The 16,553-nt window shown below is 42.7% G+C and overlaps 1 protein-coding gene and 1 non-coding gene across 2 annotated transcripts; both read right to left on the reverse strand.

The window, feature by feature from the left end:
- Positions 1–2,440: 2,440 nt before the first annotated feature.
- RPS20 (ribosomal protein S20) lies at positions 2,441–5,269 on the reverse strand. The gene is made up of 4 exons (XM_063326890.1): positions 5,114–5,269; positions 3,931–4,030; positions 3,102–3,175; positions 2,441–2,664 (listed from the first exon to the last, which is right to left on the reverse strand). The coding sequence occupies exons 1-4, from the start codon at positions 5,114–5,116 to the stop codon at positions 2,482–2,484; spliced, it is 360 nt and encodes a 119-aa protein (XP_063182960.1). The 5' UTR covers positions 5,117–5,269; the 3' UTR covers positions 2,441–2,481.
- LOC134512375 (small nucleolar RNA U54) lies at positions 3,253–3,317 on the reverse strand. The gene has a single exon (XR_010070110.1). It is a non-coding gene; the product is annotated as a small nucleolar RNA U54 (small nucleolar RNA).
- Positions 5,270–16,553: the final 11,284 nt, after the last annotated feature.

A 16,553-nucleotide genomic window follows, 5' to 3' on the forward strand; every position in this document is an offset into this window, starting at 1 on the left:
GGCCGGGAACGGGGGGAGCGGGCCGGGGTTGGTGGGGGGGCCGCCTGCAGCGCGTGCTCGTGACGCAGATTTATTTATCGTTTTTAATTAGGCAATACTAATAAGGAAGGGGCTTGAGCGGCGAAGTACGGCGGCGCCGACAGCGGCGGCTTAGCGGCCAGAGGAGGGGTGTCTTGCCTGACTGGGGCGAGGGGGGGAGAGAAGGGGAGACGCGGATACCTAAATATTTTCCATCGAAGCAGTTATATAAAGTTATTATGGGTGTTACGTAACCGCCGCGAGAGCAGGCGGGGTTGTGGTAAACAAACGCAACACGAAGCGTGCGGGTTACACGCGGGCGGAGCGGGCGCCGTGCCCCGGGGGTTGGCGGGAGGGCGGGCGGTGGCGGAACGGGGCGCCGGGAGCCTGCGGTCCGACACCCCCGCCGAGGAAACGATCCGCTCTCCGGGTGGGAAAAACCGTCTCTTAACAGAGCAGGGAGGCGGCTTCGTGTCCGCATGGGACAAGACCCAGGCGCGGAGGCAAAGTTGCCTTTGTCCCGAGGAGCTGAAGTCGGAGGCAGGTGACAAGGGAGAAGCGCGCTCAAAAGCTCACAGAAAAGAGAAACACGCTCAAGAGACCAATGAAAACTTGTTTTCAAAGAGACACATCTGCCCAGAGAACATAGATGGGCCTTCAGGTCATTTAGGTACATTTAAGGGTGCTAAGCCAGGGGTGCCACCAGCTGTGAGCTGGTAAAAGGCTGTTTCATAGCGATGGGTTTTGACCAAGAGGGAAGACCAAAGGCAGAAGTGATGCTAAAGCCCACCAGCCTGCCCTCGGTCCCCCCGAGTGCTTTCGGTCAGAGGGCTGTTGGATTAAGCATAGGGAAGACTCCTTGGGTGAAAGTTCATAGCTGATGGCATACAAAGGTCAGTCGTCCTCAGCTGGTAACACTTCCAGTCTGTTACGTGTTCCCCCATTGACCCCCTTTTAATCCAACTCACATCACGCAGCCAAGTTCTTACCAAGCTTTTCAGAGCACCCCATAGGATGCAAATAATTTTAGAACTAAGGCTAGAAGTATTTGTCAGGCAGCTCCTACTTATAATGTAGTAGCAGAAGCTGACCTTTAGGAAGACATAGGGTGTTTTTTTTTCCCTTCTCATAGTTTGAAATGTTTCTCAAGGAAGTGGGCTTGTTGCAATCCATGTGTGTAAATGCAAGTAACGTTTCTCATCTTGGTTGTGGAGTCTCCCTTCTCTGGAGATATTCAAAACCCACCTGGATGCTTTCCTGTCCAGCCTGCTCTTGGTGAACCTGCTCTGGCAGGGGGACTGGACTAGATGATCTCCAAAGGTCCCTCACAACTCCTACAGTTCTGTGATTCTGCAATCTCTCCCTTCAACCAAAGCTCTCGAGCCTGCTAACTAGAGGGACAGAATCCCTCTAAGGCTTTACATTGAATGACATTGAGAGAAGTGGGCAGATGAGGAACTCTTGAATCCCCTGAGTAAGCTCAAGCTTTGGCCACCGTTTTAAGGTCTTAGCAAATACAAATGGGACCTCAAGGTCCACACAACCACATTTTTCCTAACTTCTGTTTAATTAAAGTTCTCTCCTATGCTTGAAGCAGAAGCAGCAACCCAGTCTTAAATGGATGAATTGCAGATGACCTTTAAAGGTCCCTTCCAACCCAAACTATTCTATGATTCTATGCAACAAAACAGTATTCTTTCATTTAACTCAGGACTTTATGTCTTGTAGGTTTAAGAATTGATCATAGTTCCTTTAAGCATGAGTTTGCAGAAGAAAAAAAAAGCCACCACCGAACTTGAGAGGCCTAAGTAGCAGCAATGAAAATGGCTGTTTTATTGCTTTATCTATGAAGCTTACCTTAAATATTGCCTTTCATATTCAAATCTATGAAAATCTAAACCTAGAAAGACAACTAGAGAGTTCCACAGCTTAGTTTTGTGACTCTACATGCAAGTCTAAAGAACGAACTTGCCAAATTCAACATATTCACCACAAATTATGAATTATGTAACTAACATCCTCAGTATCCTTTGTGAAAAGCATGGGTGGGGGAAGCCAAATAAACTAAGTGTTAGCTCAGCCTTGCACAGCCAGAGTTGAAAACTTGGTAATTTACCTAAACATCCATTTTAATGCTACTGCTTGTCTGGGTATAGACTAAGATTTCAGCGAAAGTTAAATCCTTTTCAGAAAATGTATTTTTAATAATTTAAGTGCCGCACACCCATACAGTCACCAACCTCCAATGAAACCATGAAGCCCAAGTTTCATCTTCCTGACGTTTACAACTGGCATATTCTTCCTTAAATATCATACAATCCTCTCGCACAGCTTTTTTATTATGATCTCTGTTGTCCTTCTTCATGAAAAGCATCACAGGGCTACTCAAGACTCTTGACACGCATATAAAAACAAGCAGTGATGAAAATTTGTAAATCAACTTTATTCAACGATGACCATCATTTAGGCATCGGCAATAGTAACTTCAACTTCTACACCTGGTTCAATGCTGATAGAAGTGATCTGCTTCACGATCTCAGAAGGGCTGTGTAAGTCAATGAGCCGCTTATGGATACGCATTTGGAAACGATCCCAGGTCTTGGAACCTTCCCCACAAGGCGTCTTCCTGGTCGTGATTCGCAGAGTCTGAAGAAAAATCAACACGGGGTATTTAGTTGATGCCCACAGAAGACTAATCTACAATCAAATCAGTCCACCTACAAATACTGTATGGCATCTATGTCATTGGAAAGTTACTTCTTGAGATGTATTCTCATCTTGTTTTATTATTATGATGTATTACATCTTGAGATGTTAGTATCTCTTCCCTATATTTAATTTGAAAAAAAATTATGATTAAAATAAATTGAAGGACAAACCCCCCCTTCTGTGTCCAACGTGTTTTGCACTGAACAGTTGCCTCAACTGTCAAAGCAATTTGTGAAGTCATTATCTGTTTACACTGGGTCATCCTCAATTTAGTAGTAGTGCTTTTCATCTCAACTTTTTTTTTTTAAAGAGATGTTTTACTTGCACACCTGCAGAAAAACAAATTTTTAAGACAGGAAAACAGCACTAAGTACCTTGGTGGGCATGCGAACAGGTCCTTTCACCTTTAGGTTTTTTTCCTTAGCACCTCTGATCAAGTCAGCACAGACTGAAAAAAAATAATATAAAACAGCTCAGGTTTGTGAGTATTTTTTTTTTTTACTTGTTTTCTCAAGTGAAACAAGATGTTGGCTCAGAATAGCGTATGAAGTGATCATTGCCATTCATTTTATGGGTTATCCTCATAGCCAACCATATACAAGCGGAAGCGTTACGCCATGGTGAGCAAAATCATGTAACAACAGTAGGCAAAATCCATTATTCCAAGTTTAAGCTGTATTTAAGCTGTTATCAGCCTGAAGATCCTGCATCCAACAGTGATCCCACAACATTTACATTATATGATTAAAACACTGGCAAAGCCAGTTCCTAAACAAGATTAAATAGTTTCTTAGAGAATATTAACTGTCTAAACTAAACTCTTGAAAAAAAGAGTTACAAAATAGCAATCAAGAAACCGGTGCCTTTCAGTTCTTGTACACTCAAATAGTGACAACTAAAACGCCCCCAAGAACTAAAGGGATGAGGCTGCATTCTCTTAAGTTAGTCACTACAACATGAAGTTTTCAGTATGATGAAAAACCCCAAACACTAGCTTCCAATTAAAAAATAAATTAGAATGTAGTCATCAGTGTACGAAGCACTTTAGGTTGACTTTGTTAGCCAAGTCACAAACCGGCAAACGCTAACATCTTTAATTACAACTGGTTTCAATACATTTGGTTTTGCAATACATTATATCATATATATCATTCATTACTTAATAAGCTACCCCAGTTAAAAAAGAAAAAAAGCATCACTCACCCTTCTCAAGTGATTTTACATTGCGACTTGTCAAAGTAATTCTAATGCGATGAATTGCTACCTCTTGTTCCACAGGTGCTTTGCCAGTATCTTTAAACGCCTAAAAAACGTTGAAGTTGCAAATATCAGACACTACAAGTCCACACCAACTAACGCAATCTGCAGCCTCTTAAAAACAGACTTCCAGAGAGTAAAGAACGAGTTAGCTATGGGACTGTTTTATTTTACTGACCGGATGACATATCCAAAGGGTACAGTGGCATCGAAGAAATGGTGGGCACAGAAAGGAAGGGCAAAAGGCCCTAACTGCTCTACGGAAAAGCAATTTTTTAGTGTCTAGCTGCATCTCACGGTGGGAAGCTGCAAGAACATCCCTCCCTGGTTTGCTTATACAGAGCAGGCTGTCCAGCCACAAACACTCCTCGTCCTCAAAATTAAACACATTTCAGATTTCACATATCTTACAGCTTAATGAATCAAATTACAAAGATATCGACAAAACAGCAACAACCTAAACGGGGAGAACAAGAGGCATCTGGCCAGAAAGAGTAATTCGGCCACTCAGGAGACTGATTAGAAGAGCTTTTGCAATTAAACGCTGGCAAAAAATTGGGCATTAATATGGACCAAGTGAACTGACGAAAGAAGATAAAAGCGAAAATACGGAGGCAGAAAAACCTTAAAGAAAGGCCGTGGATGAAATACGGCGTTTCTCACACTGACGAGGTACCACCTGCCGTACGAAGGGCCGCACGTTCCTCTCATAAAAGCCGATTTTTAGGGCAAACGAGGCAGGGGGCCCCGCCGCCACCCCTCACGCCGGGCTGGGCTCGCCTCCCCCCCCGCAGGCTCCGCTCCCCACGGGGCGCCCTACGCGCAGGAACCGCCGCGGCCTGCCGCGGGCCGGCCGGCTAGGGAGCGGGGAGAAGCCGACGCAAGGCCCCGGTCTGCGGCACCCCAGCTGTCAGGGGCTCCGGGAGCAGCCCCGGCAGTAGGGGATCCTTCAGGAACCTCCCTCCCCCGGCGCCGAGGCCCAGGCGACGGCCGGCACCGGCGGGGCACACGCGGCCGCCCGGGCCTGCAGCCACGCCGCCCAAGCCTGCAGCCATGCCACCCTGCCAACACTGAGGCGGCAGCGGCCCCTCTCCCCCCCGCCTTCCCTCCCCGGCGCCTCCCGCCTCACCATGGCGGCAGCGGAGCCTTCCTGACCGACTTATTCCCGGGCGAGGGGCGGCGCGGGGCCCAGCGAACAGCGGTGAGCCAGGAGGCGGCGGCGGCGGCGTAGAGGAGGGCAGCGTGGCGGCGGGGCTCTTATATACGGCGAGCGGCGGCACCGCCTCCATCCGGGCGCTGCGGGACCTTTCACCCGCCGAGGCGGGGCCCGGAAGCGCCGGGGTGGGGAAGCCGGGTCGGTCGGGCCTCCCGCGCGGCGGGCGGTGGTGGCCCCGACAGCGGGGAGAAAGGGGCCGGGAGTGGCCCGGGCCGGGCAGTGAGGGGTAGGGGTAGGGGTAGGGGTAGGGGTAGGGGTAGGGGTAGGGGTAGGGGTAGGGGTAGGGGTAGGGGTAGGGGTAGGGGCGGCAGGGCTGAGCTCCGGGGTCTGCCGCGGTTTGTGGCGAGCGGGCCGGTCTCCGTGGTGAGGGTGGTCGGTGGGGCTGCCGTCCCGGCAGTGGGACAGCGCGCTTCGGCTCTCGGTGCCTTCACCGGCGGCTGCGGCTTTCTGCTGGGGGCAGTGCCGGGGTTTGGCGTACGAACGAGCCCTTGTGGCTATCAGGGATAGCGAGCCCATTCCCTTCTAAGCCTTTTTTCCTTTATTCCCCGCCCCCCCCCCCCCTTTTTTTTCCCTTTTTCGTCATTGCTGAAAGTGGAGGTGCAAGAGCAGAAACTTGAAGTAAAAATGCTGGTTTAGTTCATTTTTTAAATTTAAGAACCTAAACTCATTTTGCTTATTGAAGTCCCTTTACTTATTGAGATTGGGCATTGGAGGGTTGTCTTTTTAAGGAGAACAGTCATTGATTCGCCTGGGACGCTGATAACTGCCAGTCCCAAAACAAGCATTTTGCTGAGAGTGTGCTTGTCTCTAGTTTCATCACTACTTGACAGATTTATGGAACTGGAGAAGATGATGTTATGAAATGATGGCCTATAGTAAGGTCACTGCGATTATCTTTTTAAAAAGATATTTTAATTCTAGTTTGGAGTTTCGTACAGTAATTGTAGATACGTATAATGTTAGCAAAGCTACAGTCACCTTTGAAAGCTTAGTAATTACTACAGTTATTCAAAAAAGCCCGCTTGGTGTTTCAATATGAACTTACTTTCAGCTATCACACTGCACTTTTCCCCTACCAAAGGCTTTATAGGTCTTCATATAGTCCTTAAACCTCATGTAATGGACTTAAACTTTTCTATGCCAATTATTCTGTTATTCCATCAATTTTAGATGTGTTTTGCACTTGCTCTTTGAAATCTCTGGTTTACTAATAACTTTTTTGGACTAGATGCTATATTCTGATAAAGCAGTTCCAACAAACATGGATACAGAAGTTACCATCCTGTTCCTGCTTCCTGAAATGCAGCAATGTCTTTTGCCAGTGGAGATCAGTTTTGATGAACAGAAAAATCTGTTTTGATGATAGTCCTGTTTCTCTGGCCTCTCTCTCCCTGCAATGAAAGCAGCATTTAGTTCTGGTGGTTTGTTTTCTGAGCCATTTAACAATTACATTAACAATTTTGAACTCACTTATGCATAAGGAACCCATGTTTACTCTGTTATCAGCTATTCCAGCTACTTACTGAGGAAACTTTCCATCTATAAGTGGTTTATATTTATCACCCTTAAATATATGACCTCCCATTGATCATGATTGTTCCCAATCAGCAATCTTGCTACGTTATTTACTTAGAGCTCTTATGAATGTCCTTAGTGAACTTTATTTCCAGATAAAATATTGAGTAGATTGCTGCCAAGAACTAATTCCGGTGGGATTCAATTAGAAATATGTCTGACTGACTCCTCCTTGATGACTCAGACCTGTAACCTTAGTTTTAATTTACTTATTATGAACTATATGTGCACAGTTATGCCAGTTTATCTGTGTCCTACTGAACAAGTCAATGTATAAATGTGTTCTATCAATACTGTTCCTGTTGTCTACCAAATATATGCTGTGAATGTGTGAGGAAAAAAGGTCAATCTTGAAGAGATACGTTTTCCCTACATTTAAGCTGTGCAATTTAAGTAGAATTTCCTCATTTATTTCTTGTTCCTATATCAAGAATACAGTTATTTTTTCCCCTGGGATTAATGCAAGGTTGACACTAAGTTCCTGAATTTGTTCCTTTCTTACTTTTTTTTTTCTAGTATTGGCACCACCTCAGCTTTCTTTGAGGTTTTTTTTTTTCCTGAGCTTCCCCAGATTTCTCAAAGCTTATGGAAAATCCACATTAATAGCACACAAGTCTCCTTTGCCAGCTCTTAAAATTCTTGGATGCAGGCTATCTGGAGCTGCTGCTTTAAAAACCGCCTTACTTCTGTTCCTATGTTTAAGGCTTTCCTTAGCTATTGTTAGAATTTTCTGATATATGTTGGTTTTCTCCACAAATGTAGAACAGAAATTTATCTGAACTTCCTGCTTTCTGTGAAATACGCTGTAAAAAACCCCCAACAAACTCTTTCGTGTTATTCACATGAGTGTTCTTCACATCCATTGTAAATACAACTTTTTGCTTACCTTCTGAATATTTTACCATTCTTAGCTTCTGATTTGTATTTTGCACAATGCCTGCTTTTTCTGTGGTTACATATTGGTTTTAATGTAGGTTTTTCTCCCCAGCTACTACTAACTTTAGTTATGAGATTGTGAGTTCAGACTTTTAATACACTGTTGGCATATGCTTTTTAGATGAAGTTTCCAGGAGTGTTTTCCTCATGTCACGTAATTGAAAGATAAATGATTAAGAAGCAAGACATGCTTTTAACATGACTTAGTAGTAGCCTGTAGGAGAAACAACTTAATACCTAATTTCCTTATTTATCACACAGAATATTGTTCCATGTGCATTCATGACACTTTCTGACTTTATTTTGTTTTTTGTAGATTACTAGGGTTTTTTTCCTCCCTCTCTTTGATCAGTTTGTCCTTCAGAAACAGTCCTGAGTAACTAACTGAATATTTTGCTTCCATATATTTTTCCATTAGCTTACAGTGAAACCAGTTAGATTCAATTTATGCTTCCAAATTAGTAATTCGGTTCCTATTAATTAAATATGTATGTCTAGGGAGTTAGATTCTCATCAGGTTTGTGGTCGTTCGTTTAATTTTAGCGTGATCATCTTTACTTTGTGCTAAATGCATGGTCACCCAATTCTTTAGCTACTTAATGCCATTGCATTTAATCTTGTTAAGTTTTGCCTGGGAAGGTTTGTTGTTTTTTTTTCTCATCTGTGACAAGCTAAATCATACAGGGTTTTTTTTTTATCCAGAAAAGATGTCCCAATGTTCTATAAATCTAAATCCATTTAGTCTAGATGTCAATTAACCGTCTGTCTTCATTTTTTCATGTGACAAAAAGGATCTTTGAGGAGATCTCTTAAATGTTCTTGTAGGATCACAGCGGTCATAATTCAAGAGTAGATCCTGGTATGAGTCTGCCTATGTGACTGAAGAGTTAACCGAATGAGCGTGTGCCTGCTGTCACTCAGCATCTTCTAAAATATTGTAATAACTTCTCAAAATGAAGGCTTCTTCTGTCTTCTGGTGATGCACCTTTGGGTGGTTGAAAGGACAGACATACTCCCCAGGCTTTGCAAATTGGCTTGTGAACACCATTTATTCATTTGAGTAGATTTATTCTATGTATTTCACACAGGTGGCCTGTGGATGGTTTTGGCAGGGCTCGCAGTAGCTTCCTTAAATCTGCTTTGTCATTTTTCATAGTGATTATTTGACATGGGCAGCTCCCTGGAAGCTACCTGGGTTATGCCAGCCTGATGCCTCTGGTCTTTGCTTTCGATGGTGATTAACATTGCCAAAATATATTCCTATTTACTTGCAAATCACTTCCTTCTCCAAGGGCTTTGAGATCTGAACACGGTTCTAAAGATTTTGTTTGAACTTCTGGTCATAAAATACCCATGAAGCAGGATCATACTTGTGGCCTCTCAGGAAATCATCAGTAGGTGCTGGAGTATCTAAACCAGTCAGCAGCAATCCAATAAAAGCTATTTTCAAGCCTTTTAAGAAAGACTTCAGCATCTGCTTGGTCTTAATTCTAGGTATCTGCTGGTCCTCTTGTGTTAACTTGAAGTTGCTCAGTGGTATCATGTCTCAGAACGCTTCTCCAACTTCTTTGCTCAGCAGTTAGCTGTTACCTGTTAAAATCCCTTTGTTTTCTCTAGGTTTCGAACATCTGTATTTATTATGTCTCCAGGTGCCTTGGCTATTGAAACTTCCAGCAAGCCCACTGGAACTGAAGATATCCCCTTCTTAAAGATGGGTTTGGGTAGGTGGGCAGTTGCTAACTGGCAACTAATGTTCTCTGCAGGTAGCAGACAGACAGAACGGACAGTGCATCAGCACCAGTCTGCAGCTGGAGTTCTCAGATTGCACCTGGCCTGTCCATTTTAAATTTTCTAAACTTTCATATAAAAATGCAACACGCCCCCCCTCAAAATACTAGGCTCTCTTTACCTTAAAAGTTCCTCATGCAAGCATGGAAAACATGAACTAGATCCATGACTTGGAGCAATTGTGCTTTGATGGAGACCTTTACTGTTGACAAATGTTGCTGCAAATATTGATTGTTAAGAGACTTTTTCAAGTGGGCAGCATGAACTTCATACTTATCACTATGAGCTCTTTCCTTCTAAATGTGTACTTTACGCCTGAGAGATAATACACTTGGCTTCTGATATCAGTGACCTGGACAGAGCAAAACTTCTCCTGTGTCAGCCTGTTTTGCCTTGTTCTTCTGATCTTCTGACACAAATCACAGTGACAAAAAAATCTATAGTTGCCAATACGTTAGAGTGACACTGAATCTGTGATAGATCACTGCAGTATGTCTTTGAACACTCAGGACTGAAACAGGGATTGTACATCTGGGCTGCTTTCAGGAGGATATTGTTTGAATTTGTCCTCCTCTAGTTCAATCTTAGGATTTTTTTCAAATGGATTAATTATGTCTTCTCTGCTTGTCCAGAAGAATGTTTGTTGCCTCTCCACTCCTTGCTCTGTGGATGTGATGCTTCTGTAAAATTTGTAATAGTGAAATGACTTTTTGCAGAGAATAACTGTGCAACTTGCATCGTCTTGACAGCACCAAGGCGGTTTATTGATTAGCCACGTGTAATTTGCCAGCAATCAGTGAGCTATATATTGTGGATCCATGTCAGCAATACAACAGAAATCACAACACTAGATGCTTACAGTGTTCTTAAGCACCTACAAATTTCTTATGTACCTTTCTACAACTGAGCCCACTTATGTATTCACGCAGTTCTATATGCGCATCCCCTCTCTTGCAAGAAGCGTGACGACAAATGCAGACTCACGCTTTTGGGAACGTAGATTCCCCTGTCTCTTAATCCCTTTTGTTGGAGATGTGGGCAGGCGTACCCGTGCAGCTAATCCATGTGCCAGTGAAAGCGTACCCCGTGAGCTCCCACACGCAATCCTGAGAGGGCTGTTCCTGCTGCTGCGCTGCGTCCTGTCAGTCCCCCAGCCTATGCTGGGAGTGGGGTGGCAGCTACTTACCGTGTGAGACATGGAGGATGCAGTCCGGCCTTAGAAGCGATGATGCCCGCTCCTCTGGTACTGCTTTCCCACCCCAAGGTTTCTGCCAACAATCACAAATTCTCATGCTGCTTCTCAAGCTAACTTCTTTTCTCAGGGTATCTAATCCCCTGGTTACTGTTTAATCTGGGTGGTCATTGTTTTAAGCAAGCTTTGTTACTGTTAATTTCCTCTTAGCGTTATCAAGTTTTGGGCAAACATCCTCTCAGAACATGCCGATTTGGGTATTCTATTCTCACACACTATTTACACTCACATTCCTACCGTATCATCTGTTGTTATCCAAACCATGTTACCAAGGCCGGGGGGGGGGACGACATGCAACTCCTGTGCAAAAAATCCCCAGCATCAGTGCAGTGAAAGCAGAACTAGTGGGCACACAAACAAAACTGGTATTTTTGCATCCAGTTTTCATTTTGGAAATCACCTTGGAAGACTTCATGTGTGGAAAGGTTAATGAAGTTTAAAAGATGTATCCCAAACTACGCAAATCTCTCCAATCCAGATTTGGCCACTTGAGGCAGCACCGCTCAGCACTGTTGGTCACGATCTGTTTTATTTTGAAATAACAGACAGTTCAAGAAGACTGCAATAGTTTGTAGCACATGCTGAAAAGTGGCATCTGCTCAAATAATATCCATGGGACTCTTTGAACATAGCGAGCTCTTCTAACAACTGAATTGGAAATAGCTTGCAGGACGCAGGCTGGTTTGCTACATTCACTCACTGGCTTCTCTATGGACGCTTTGTACTCGGAGTGTTTAGGAACTAGCGGTACATGCTTGTACGTACGAACTCTTGCAACACTGTGCTAATAAAGATTTCGGAGTTGTCTTCTCTCCTTATGTCTGCCTCCGGCACAGACTTTGTAGGAAGCTACCAGCAGCAGGGCGTCTGCATGGTTGGCTGTCTGTCTTGAGGAAGAAAACATTGATTAATTTTTCAGCAATTATGTTTACCAATATATGTAGTTCACGTATATTTTTGTCTACTGTTTTAGAGCCCAGTTATGAAGTCACTGATGACATTTTTTTCTTCCAAAGAGCAGTTTAATCTAAACTAATTCTTTGGCGAGACAGAGGAGGAGGGGATTGTTTCACGGTGCTTGTGCTGCCTCTCTATCATGGAGCAGGGATAATTCCAGGAATGATCCTGACCTCACACTGCCTTACAACTAGAGGAAAAACTTCTCTTCATATAGAATGCATCACTGCATCATGTGTTTTTTTTAACTTGAGAAGTTTTTCCTCATCCCTTTAAGATTAGTTTCTTCTTTGTTATATCCTTCATCCAACTGGTTTTCAGATGATGAACAAGCACAAAATTTAGCAAATGCTTGCTGCAGATGGTGATGAGATTTAAAGCAAGGGGGAATCACCATCTTGATGGTACAGGACTATTAGACCAGGATATTAGTTGCATCTCGCAGTTTTATCTAGATTACATCCAGGTGTCAGATTGACTTCTGTGGGACTTGCGAAGAGATGCCCTTCCCAACCCTGGCACCTGTAAAGAAAGACTGAAGCCAATTCAGTAATGCTTCTCCTGTTGTGACCTGACCCTCTGTGAACTAGCCAAGTTAAATTACTCAAAACCTGACAGAAACAGGAACAATAACATAAAACTTAGGACCTGGAACTAAAGGAGATACCGTGGTGTTAAAGATGTGTTTAGAAAAAGGAATTATTAGCCACCGAGGAAATCATTACACTGTGATTGTTCGGAACAGCTGGTCAGATCCACAATGTAACATGAAAGTGATCCAAGAAGCATCAAATATTAAGAAGTTTTGGTTTCAAAGGGCTTGCTAACTTCTCAAAAAAGCTAATGTGGCAAAGTGGCAGCTGCAGTTTACTACGTAGAAATTATGAGGTTGCGGTAGGGGGGCAGGAACAACAACCGTGGAGGCTGTAATATCATTTCATAGAAGACCCAGCAGTTCTGTTTCAGAGAACAGCTTACAGGAGAGTACAGCAACTCTATTAAATTTGTCTTTCACCTAAATATACAGCAGAAGTCCCTACTTCACTTGTAAGAAAAATAGGGCTTGTAAATGAGCTTTCACACCAGTCTGTAAAACATCATTGTTACAAATATGGAATATGGTTTGGTTAGTCTCCCAGGAAATAATATAAACTAGAAAAGTCTTTCTCCCCTGCAATAATGACTTAAATGTTGTAAGAGCAACTATATGCAGATGCACGCGATCGCACTTCCGACATTCCTACCTCCGTGCACAGGGAAAACTCTAGCAACAGGTTTTCCAGATGCAGATCAAGGGGAGCAGTATTGTCTGCTGGTCTAAAACTGAGGAAAAGATAGAATTAGCTCTTAAGAGCGTTGTGGTCAAGGATTCAATTTTTAGGCACATAAAATTAATTATTGTGGTATACACAGAAGGTGGTTTTGAGTATGGTAGCCACGTCCCCTGAAAAAAATGACAAGAAATATTAATACTTTTAATTTTTTCAGCATTATGATCTCATGTTTTTATTTTAAGTACACAATATGTATATTACAAAATAATTTTTCAATAATTATGACTGCTAGAAGATGTTTCTGAGAGCACCCAGCAGGTACTTTGTTCTATCAACGGCCCCCTTCCCGCACCCTTGCAGCAGGTATATTTCCTTTTTGTCCTCCCTTACATGTTCAGAGGAAGAAATGCTTCTCATACGCTCCTCTGAAATGTTCCTGGTGGGAGGTGGAGCCAACCACTTTGTTCTGGCAGGCACAAATGCTTATGCTAATACCTAGAGATTGATTCTCCTCCCTCCTGAAAAAAACCCCCAACACATCTTTGATATAGAAAACTGAGCTTTTTGCTCTTAAAATCTTCTCTATGTGAAAGAAATCGCTATTCCAACGATGAATCCCCCATTACTTGTGTACTAGCATACATTGCTAAATGATTTCTAACTAATCTAACTAATCATCATCATAATTAGCACACAGTGCAATCATCAAGAAAAGAAAGAAAAAAACTCGCAGGCAGTTTGGGGGCTGGTGATGGTTTACAGAGCATTTAAAATGAGCCAGTTTTTCATTTTGATGGGCCAGGACAGTTGGGTTTGGGGGGGGGCTGGGAGCGAGGGGGAAGGCTACGCTTCTTTTTACTAAACAAGAGACTGCTACGACCTGGTGGTAATGGGTGATGGCTCTGAACTGGGTCAGTGGCTTTGTCTCATTTTAAGCACTAGTTCAAGACCCTTAGTTTAAGTCACTCGGGGTCCTGACAGTGGACCAGTGGGCAAGTAGCTCTAGCGGGAGTTCACGTGCCACCATAAACTTATTTTTCAATGAGAGCTTCACTGATTTAACGGCTTGTAGAAAATAGGTTCATTTTGGGGGGCGTCTCCCCTCTGCCTGTTTCTGGCTTGTCTCCCTGCCTCCCGCAGCCACCTCCCGTGTCTCCCTGTGCGAATGGCTCTTTCGTACCACCCTTGCTATGACTGGTCGGGTAGTGCTAATTTTTGTGGTTAGGGTGCTTTTTCAAATGCTATTTGCAATTCAATACACAACTTTTTAAATGAACTATGCAAGCGTAAAAACATTTTAAAAAATTTAAAGAAATTTATTTCCTCTGAAAGTCAGCTGTTGACAGGAATGATTAATTAAATTTTAAGAATATCCTTTTTCTCCCCTTTAAATTAGAAAACATATAATAGCAATAATTTCACTCCCAAAAGCTATATAAGGATTGACAACTTTAGGAGAGGTCTGGAGAAGTTCTGTCACTTCACTTTGTCACTACAAAGAGAAATCTGGTTGACATTCGTCTACTGTCATGCCAGTCCAACAATATGTTCCTTCAAAAGCTTTGTGTGTGGCTTTTGCATTATCTGCAAACCATTTGAATGGAACTGTTAGATACGAGAGTAACAAGGATGTGGACGAAGTATATGATACCTCTCTAAACTTACTGTATTACATAATCTATGCTAGTAACTACTATTAAAGAAAAAATCCAGCCTCTCCAGCCTATCAGTTCCCGTATTTACACTCAGCTTTTTTACTAGCTCTGTTCAGGTGCAACTTTCTGTACTTGTCTCTGGGGCCAGCTTCACTTGGGCCATATCTGAGTCAAAACCCTTTCACCATTTTTTAAGCAAGTGGTGGAGAAAAAGACATGGCTTGAAAATAAAACTGGTTTTCCTTCCGCCCTTTTTGGGGGGAGTAACTTAAAAAGAGTTGGACATTTACCTTTCCAATTTGCAGCCTACTTTACTCTTTGTAGCCTGGCACATGTGCAGTAGAATATTTATTAAGTTATGAATTACCCTATTATCCCAGGTGCCCTGCAAAGGCAAATGCGATCACCTCCCTGCTCTGCCGAACACTCAGGCTATTGAACTTCAGGCTGGGTAAAGAGAGAAACTCAGCCTCGTGCTCCGAGAAGTCCAGGGGCAGATGGTGCCTCTACTATCAGATCGTCCCATGGCATCCTTAGCTGATGGCAGACTGGGATAGATGCCAGTAGACTTTTTTTGTTGTTCCATTTTCCTTCTTTAACTGGTTTTTAAGGCTTTTCGTTTGACAGGCAGACAAATATTTGGCAGCTGGGTTAACTGAAGCATAGAAAGAGGCTCTTTGAGCACTGCATTAAGGTATTTGCAGCAGATAAAAGGCTAAAATAAAGTATAAGCAACATGTTCAAAGTACAGTTAATTTTAAAAATAACTGTTCGTTTTCTACCCCTATTTTCATCTTTGTTCTAGTGGATGAATTTATAAACACAGATGCTAATGCTGCAAAATTTGATATACAAGTCAAATACTAAGCATCCACTTAAGTCGCATTGAATTTACAAATATTTGTAGTATATTCTATAAAACATTGTTTTGTTTTGTTTTGTTTTCTTTGCTGCAGACATATCTTACCACAGAATACAGACACAACTCACACATCTTCACACTTACATCTTCATGCTTCCCATTCCACCTGCTGTATTAAGGATGTGCCCACCTCCAAGTGATACAGTATTTTTATCATTTGAAGATAGTGTTGCTATCTCTTTCTTTCTGGGTTGAGATAAAGCATGACACCAAAAAAAAAAAAAAGGAAAAAAAAAAAAGAATATGAAGTAAGTGAGCACTGAGGAAGCCTCCAAGGAAAGTGAAGCAAACATCAGAACAAGCCAGGAGCAGGGTTACAGAGGCTCCTCGTTGATGGGAAGCCAGAGGCTACATCAAAGAGAAACAGATAACTGTTCCCCACTTAATTATCAAATATGCTTAACTGTAATACTCCCACCCACCCCACACCCAAATAAAGAGAATAGCACCAGAATTGTAGCTTACGCTTACTTTTTTTAAAAAAAACCTGTTGATGAAATATCTGTCGACATTTCTATTTGGCAACCAAAGACCCTAAACCTTCAGTAATAGCTATAGTAAGTGAAGAGTAATGCAGAACGATGAAATTACACTTCCATGCTTTTCCTCTTCCTCCTTTCTCACTCTTCCTAGAAACTGTTTATTACAATGGCATACTTCCCATGCTTCTAGCTGTCATTTCTTGTCTTATAATCACTTGACTGCTAAAGTAATTGTTGCATTTCACAGAATTCAAGAGAGCACGTGGAAATTGCTTTTCATTGTGAAGAAAAGCATGAAAAAGCTTAATTTTGACCTAAACCATTTCAGCACTAACTGGTATTGGCTCTTACCTGGGGATTCAGTTTGAATTAGATAAAATGACATAAAATCTCTTTCTTAACTGCATCCTGTCAAGTTTTGCACATGTGCCGATTTGAGGGAAAAGAGGAGACACGTGGGGGAGGTTGGGGGTGGTGGATGACATGGGTTATAAAAAAAAAAGAAAAAAGGA

The sequence above is a fragment of the Chroicocephalus ridibundus genome, chromosome 2, assembly GCF_963924245.1.
Source record: "Chroicocephalus ridibundus chromosome 2, bChrRid1.1, whole genome shotgun sequence".
NCBI lineage: Eukaryota > Metazoa > Chordata > Aves > Charadriiformes > Laridae > Chroicocephalus > Chroicocephalus ridibundus.